The 7,275-nt window shown below is 34.0% G+C and overlaps 1 protein-coding gene and 1 long non-coding RNA gene across 2 annotated transcripts; both read left to right on the top strand.

Annotated features, from left to right (window-relative positions):
* Positions 1-2,218: 2,218 nt before the first annotated feature.
* On the top strand, positions 2,219-4,363 carry LOC140955122 (uncharacterized). The gene is made up of 3 exons (XR_012168856.1): positions 2,219-2,312; positions 3,063-3,134; positions 3,638-4,363. It is a non-coding gene; the product is annotated as an uncharacterized lncRNA (long non-coding RNA).
* Positions 4,364-4,434: 71 nt separating this feature from the next.
* On the top strand, positions 4,435-6,180 carry LOC118038419 (probable LRR receptor-like serine/threonine-protein kinase At1g53440). Its single transcript, XM_073406936.1, has 5 exons — positions 4,435-4,467; positions 4,618-4,828; positions 4,960-5,197; positions 5,452-5,602; positions 5,815-6,180. The coding sequence occupies exons 1-5, from the start codon at positions 4,435-4,437 to the stop codon at positions 6,178-6,180; spliced, it is 999 nt and encodes a 332-aa protein (XP_073263037.1).
* Positions 6,181-7,275: the final 1,095 nt, after the last annotated feature.

Genomic DNA, 7,275 nt, shown 5'->3' with positions numbered 1-7,275 from the left:
ATGCATACATATTATATTGAGAATTATGCTTAGTCCATCTTCTCTCCCTTGTCATACGAATGACTGAAATGATCAACTTTTACTGGCACTTCCAGTTTTTCCTTGTCTGTGAGAGCATAAAAAAAAGAAGAGATTTAGGCCATTATTTATATAATTTTGTAGGATTAATCTGTCTGTGGCCATAAAAGTAATCCTAGCTTTCGAAGAACTATACTGATGGGCAACTAATAAACAGACAATCATTCCCATAATTTATTGATTTCAGTACAGATATGTATGGATAAACAAACTATTTCCAATTGCAATATCTTTCAAGTTACTATCTATAACTTAGTAATAAAAATTCTAAAAATCTGTGCAAAGTTGTCTCAATGTTGAAAGAAGCTATCTCTGCATGCAGTGAATTTGATCTTTCTTACAACAATTTCACTGAAATCCCTACGCCAACTAATTGTAAAGAAACACTGTAAGACTGACTTCCTTTTGCTTGTCTTTCCTTTAATTGAGCTTGCTGTTTATATGCTTTCACTTCATTACGTATAAATAACTTCTGAGTTGGTTCTCCAGAAATTTGTTCAAAAGTTCTTGGGGAGGGAACTACTCGTAAGCTTCTACTTCATTAAACTCTTAAGACAGATATCTTTTCATTTTCTTCTCCTTTTCACTTCATTTTTTAAGATAAGCTGATGGTTCTCTCTCACCAATCTGTCCAGGAAGCCTGTCGAGTGCCTCAGTGATTATTGTTCAAAAGGTACTCATGCTTCTGCATCAAATTTATGATACATGTGCTCCTCTTGTTTTGTATTTATGTTCATAGGAATTAGAGTTTGCAAGAGTTCTGATATTGTTAAAACTCTTCAATATTAAGACCAATGATTTGTTAGAGTTTTGGTGCTGTTAGGATATAGTTAGTTGATTAGTTTTCTTCATAATTAGATTAAGATACAAGTCTTAGATTGGTAGGATTTATAAGACCATTTAAAGCCACCTTGAATATTCAGAAATAAGAAGAACAAGAAGAAGAGAAAATGTTAGCTGCTGTTTTTTCCTTGGAGTAAAAACTAATGCGAGTTTCTTGTTCAGCATCTATGACGTTTTATATTCAGTTGGATGTGCCAAAGTAAGTGAAATTTATCTCTTGTTTTCCAAATGCTCGTATTGATGACAGTAAACATTTTGACAATTCCGTATAGATCAATACTCGGTGCACATAAATTGTGGTGGATCAGAAACCACCGTTGGAAATACCATCTATGAAGCAGATGATGAGCCAGGAGGCGCAACAAAATATGTACCCAAAAGAGAGGTTTGGCAAATAAGTACTAAGAATGAACAACTCTCAACTGTACACAAAAGCTCGCCTCACTCCTTTGTCTCTCACATACCACGTGCGTTGTCTTGTTAATGGGAATTACAATGTGAAGCTTCACTTTGCTGAAATAGTAATGAGGGACAACAGATCCTTCTATAGTCTTGGAAGACGGATATTTGATGTTTATATTCAGGTATTAAAGATCACATATTAATTCCTTATTTAATTGGAAATGAATTGACTGAAGAATTGTTCTTGCAGGACAGAATTGTGTTGAAGGATTTTGATATTGAAAAGGCAGCCCAAGGGGTAGATAAGGTATAATTCCCTTCATTGGGCTGGGAAAGGGACAACAACGTCACCGAAAATTGGAATATACGGTCCACTAATATCGGCCATTGATATAGAATCAGGTAAGTCATACCTCTTATATTGTAAATTTTAATATAATATTCAATACTACATGGAGCATGTTGGCATGTAATGAAGTGGCATAGTAGTGAATAACTCTACAATCTAACATTAATTGCTTTTACTGTTCCTATTTCTACATAGAATTCAAGCCTCCTACGAAAGGCAAGAGGAAGAAGCTCATTGTGGGTGGGTCTGTGGTTTCGCTGTTGTTCCTCATTTTCATACTTGTATCTGTGCTTTGGTGGAAAGGTTATCTGGGAGGAAGGAAATCAAGGGATCAAGGTACTGTTATGAACATTAGTTTGATTTGTGAATTCTAGTGTGCCTGTTAACACATACTGTAATATTTTGAGTTTAAGATTGGAAAATACAATAAAGCCCTTGCAGGCTTAAATAGTGAGTAAATTTGAATAAGGGGTATTATGGTAATTGGATAAATAGTTGATAAATATAAATAGAAAAAGAAAGAGGGATCTGAAAATTTGAAGAACAAAACGTAAGAGAGAAGGGAGGAAGAAGAACAAGAAGAGAAAAGAAGGGAAAATAAGGGGAAAAGGAAGAGAAGTAGAGGAAATAAGTTTAAAAGGTAAGATTTATGGTTTGAAGTGTATTATATGTTTAATTTTGGTTTTGATAAATGTTAGGGTTTTGAAGTATGTATTTTGAGTTAATTGATGAATTAATTTGAAGGTTAGGAGTTGATTATTGTGGGTATTTGATTAATTAGTTGATTTTGAGAGATTGAATTGAAGGATAATGATTTTGAGTTATGATTTTGTTTAAATTGTGAAATTGTGTTAGAAATCAGGGGATAACAGTAGGTAATCTGTTGAAATTCTGGGGTTTGAGGTTGAAGATGACGAAAATTCAGTTTGGTCCCTCAATTTGCATAAATTGCAGTTTAGTCCCCGAACTTTGGAAATATTACAAATTGGTCCCTGAAGCATATTCCGAGATTCTGAACAGAATAACATATGGATTATGGGCAGAAGTACTGTATAGATAAGAGAATTTAACACTTTCAATTTGGTCCTCCAATTTGACAAATTACGATTTGACCCCTAATATTTTGATAAAATCACATTTAGGACCTTGGGGCATAATTCAAGATTCTGGACAAAGATAAGGACGAATTATGGATAAATTTCAGTATGGTTATGTATTTACAGTTTGGTCCTCCAATTTCTCCAATTTTTGGTAAAATTACATTTTGGTCCCTGTTTTGGAAAATTGTCGTTTTAGTCCATAAACTTAGGAGATTAAGCCCAGTTTTATTTTATGCACTAGGATCTTTTGTTTGAATTGTTTTTGAGTATATTTCATATATTTATTGTAGGTTCTCCTAACGATCCTTAATCGAATTTTCGGGTCTTTCGTCCGACATTCCTTTTAGTTCTATATTTTCCGGGTGAGTGGAATAATTTTTAATATGCATATAATATAAATAAATATGTATGTTGATTATACAATGAGTACAACTCTTGAATATTTATATATGTTGCTTTATTTTCCGAGTACTCATTTATTGTAATATACGTTTCTTTGATGATTTTGTGAATATCTATTATGCCTTGATATGGGACTTGTCAGTAACTCCATGCTAACGGAGAGTAGTTAGCCTGTGTGCACACAGTATTCTGTATACCTAGCTGATGAGAGAGGCATCAGCCTGTGGCGATTGATCATCCCATAATGGTCACCGACGGGTGTCATCTGGTCACCTTCGGGTGTCATCTGATCTCTGACATGTAATTCACTACGTTATGATAATATGTTTAGTATGAATATGTATATGTATATGTAGATGTATATCAAGATAAATATAGTTATCTGAAATATCTGAAATGTATATTAAATGTTATTCCCTCACTGAGTTGGTTGAACTCACCCTCATTCTTAATATTATTTCAGGTTCTTAGTTTCTGATAGCAGTTGGACTTTGTTGAGTGTTTCCGCTTCTTCAGTTCTGGTCGGTATGCCTTGCTTGTCCGCGAGGTTTTCCTTTCAAGTTTGATTTGATGTCTTAGACGCTCCACTGTTACCTTGGTTTACTTAAATTTGGACTTTGACAATGTAATGAATATTATGAATTATTATTTTTGTTTTAATAACTATCTTTCGGTTTCATCAGTATTTGAATAATATGATATTTCTGGAGATTATGAGCCGCTGCGTATTTTTGAATAAATTGTACTTTTGATATGTCCGTTGCGAGGCTTAGCGCAGGTGGGGTGTCCTTTCGGCACCGCTCCTGCGTTGCCGGTCACGGACCCGGGATTCGGGTCGTGACACATACTTTCAACAATGAGAATTCCCAACCTCAAGACTGTACTCTATGATTGTGAAAAGCACATGTTTTCTTCCCTTTCACAGTGAAGATTATGTGAAATTGTTTGTTCATGATATAATGGTTTTTTGTTGCATGCTTGTCTTTTTCAACTTGGAATATGGCTCATGTTAAGCTGTTAAGGAAGAGAAGTTGGCACATCTAAGATCTGAACTGTATCATTTTAGTATCATACCGTCATACAAAAATGGTGTAAGGCTGAGGTCTTTTCACCATAAGTAGCATGTTTTTTACAAGTTAGTTTTTTGCTTATGAATCATTTGTGTGGCACAACTTATCCTCCTTGTTCCTTGGGCAGAACTTGTTGGGCTAGATCTGCTAACTGGTATCTTTACCTTCAAACAAATCAAAGCTGCAACAAATGACTTTGATCCAGCAAACAAGCTTGGAGAAGGTGGTTTTGGTGTTGTCTACAAAGTAATGACAGCCTTGACTTTGATCTAGCTGCTAATCGATTACTTTCTTTTTCCTACAATTCCATACCATGGAAGATTGACCTAAATGAATCCATTTCCTCATTTATCTAAAATGATTCTCATTCTAGGGAGTACTATCAGATGGTACTATAATAGCAGTCAAGCAGCTATCAGCAAAATCAAAGCAAGGAAATCGTGAATTTGTGAACGAAATAGGCATTATTTCTGCTTTGCAACACCCAAATCTTGTTAGATTGTATGGATGTTGCATCAATGGGAAGCAACTACTACTGGTTTATGAATACATGGAAAACAATAGCCTTGCGCATGTTTTGTACGGTAGGCTATGCTCATTTCCTTGAAGTAGTAGCTTTTATAAGTTGATTTAAGAAACAAAAGGACATTGAATGGCATATAGAAAGAATTAAGGTAAAAAATTTGATTGGTTGGGCTGTGCATACTGATTACAGGCAAAAAGGAGGGCCAACTAAATCTAGACTGGCCTACAAGGCAGAGGATTTGTGTTGATATAGCAAAAGGTCTAGCTTTCCTGCACGAGGAGTCCACACTCAAAATTGTTCACAGAGACATAAAAACTACCAATGTTCTCCTTGACGGGAACATGAATGCCAAAATATCTGATTTTGGCATGGCAAAGCTTGACGAGGAGGACGACACCCATATCTCCACCAGAGTTGCTGGAACAATGTGAGTTTCTGTTATCTCATTTTCTATCCAGCTAGCCTTTTCACAGTCTTAGAAGTGCTGCAGCTATTATTTTTCAGGTCATTCGGTTAAACAAAACTGATATGTGACTACTCCTGTAGACCAATTATAATACAATAATTATGATATAGATGGGTATAATTCCTGAAAAGTTAGTACCATTACAAGTGAGTTGCTCCAAATTTAGCATTGTTTACTGTTTTTGCTAAGGTTGTGGTGTTATTCTTTCTGTGCAGGGGATACATGGCACCAGAATATGCTTTATATGGTCGCTTGACCTACAAGGCAGATGTTTACAGTTTCGGTATTGTCGCACTGGAAATTGTTACTGGGATGAGCAACATGAGCTTCCAACATAATGAAAGTTTCGTATGCCTCCTAGATTGGGTAAGTTGTGTCATATCCATTTACTCCTTGCAGGCAACTTAAGCTCCAAAGCAGACTAGGTCTGACATCTTCGAAGACAGAATACTTCTGAGAACCACCTTAACATTAATTCACTGCTAAAGTTGTCTCATCTAATCAAGAACGGACTCCTCGAACATGAGACAGTAAAACAGCTACATGTCTGTTTACTTTTGCCTTGTGGTGTATTTCAGGCGCGGAGTTTACAACAAAATGGAGACATAATGGAGCTTGTTGATCCAAGATTAGGGTCTGCCTTCAAGAAGAAAGAAGCAGCTAGGATGATTAAAGTAGCACTGCTATGCACAATTCAATCTCCCGCACTTAGACCTACAATGTCTGCCGTAGTAAGAATGCTTGAAGGAAAGGGTGATGTTCAGGAATTAGTCGTGGATCCAAGTACATTTGGCGATTCATTGAGGTTTAAGAGTTTCCGAGGCAACTCTGATCAATCTTCAGTCCCGAGTATCGACGAAACTCGGTCCCTCGTGCATTCATCAGATAGAACATGGGATGGTCCTTCATCTTCATCAGCCCAGGATCTGTATCCAGATCATTAATAATGATCCTAACATGTACGGATGCCCATTAATAGTCTTCTCAGAGTCACAATCTTACAGCTGAAATGAGTTTCACTTTGTGTAGAATTAAATAAATATCTTCAAATAAGCTGTATATGACTTGACAGGAGTCACAGGATAGGTGTTTTACGAGACAACTGTTGGTTTAAATTGATTTTTATTTAAAAATATATTAAAATAATTTATTGATATTAATATGTTAAAATAATTTAAAAAACATAAAAGATGGAACAAAAAATAATATAAACCATGCGAAATCTGAAGGTTCTCTTTTTTAAAAAAGATAAAAAATCAGTGCAATCATAATATTTTTTTACCCACTACAAAATAATTATCAAAGCTGTCGTGATATTCCATTAGTATAACTTATTGAATTTTAATTATTTTAATGGAAACAACGCAGTCTAAATTTCAACAGGTAGCATTGTTTTTACCAACGCAATTTTAAAATAAAATAAAATAAAGTTTGCACTATCCCTTTAAACGAGAAATTAATTATAATGGTTTTAAAAAAATAAAAAAATTTAAATGGTTCAGCCAAAGAAATTATAGAATAATATAAATTATATTTTATAATTTAAAATATTAAATTAAGATAATTCTTTTACCCATCACAACCTTTTAAATTATTTATTTGTATTTTTATTTTTAAAAGTTGCACTGCTAGAAAGCAGCATCACTTTTTATTTTTATTTTTTTATTGAAACAATTACTTAGGGCCATATTTTATCTTAATTTTTTCATAAATTATATTTTATATTGCAGGTTAACACATAATTCATATGTCGATGAAACAACTAAAATATTCCTCAACTTTTTTCACCATTTCCTTTTTTTATTTCTTTTCTTTATCCTCTCCAAGAGACTTTTGTGAAAAACTATACTAGGGGTCTTTGGGTTGCGATATAACCTGTTTTTCATTACTTTTGTGGAAAATTTATTTTTAATGAATATAAAAATTAATTTATTTAAAAATATTATTGTAATATAATTTTTAACTTAAATTTATTTTAAAAAATAACTCCGATCAAATTTACAAACATCCTTGACAATACAAACATCCCAGACAAAAAT

This window comes from Populus alba, chromosome 19, assembly GCF_005239225.2.
Source record: "Populus alba chromosome 19, ASM523922v2, whole genome shotgun sequence".
NCBI classification, from domain to species: Eukaryota; Viridiplantae; Streptophyta; class Magnoliopsida; order Malpighiales; family Salicaceae; genus Populus; species Populus alba.
The sequence above is the reverse complement of the archived record's forward strand: the minus strand, read 5'-3'. Positions and strand labels throughout refer to the sequence as shown.

Excerpts from the sequence above, each read along its gene's own strand:
- LOC118038419 (XM_073406936.1), top strand. The coding sequence starts at position 4,435 with ATGACTTTGATCCAGCAAACAAGCTTGGAGAAG. Across the intron at positions 4,829-4,959 it reads CCTTGCGCATGTTTTGTACG|GCAAAAAGGAGGGCCAACTA; the intron begins GTAGGCTATGCT and ends TACTGATTACAG. Across the intron at positions 5,198-5,451 it reads ACCAGAGTTGCTGGAACAAT|GGGATACATGGCACCAGAAT; the intron begins GTGAGTTTCTGT and ends CTTTCTGTGCAG.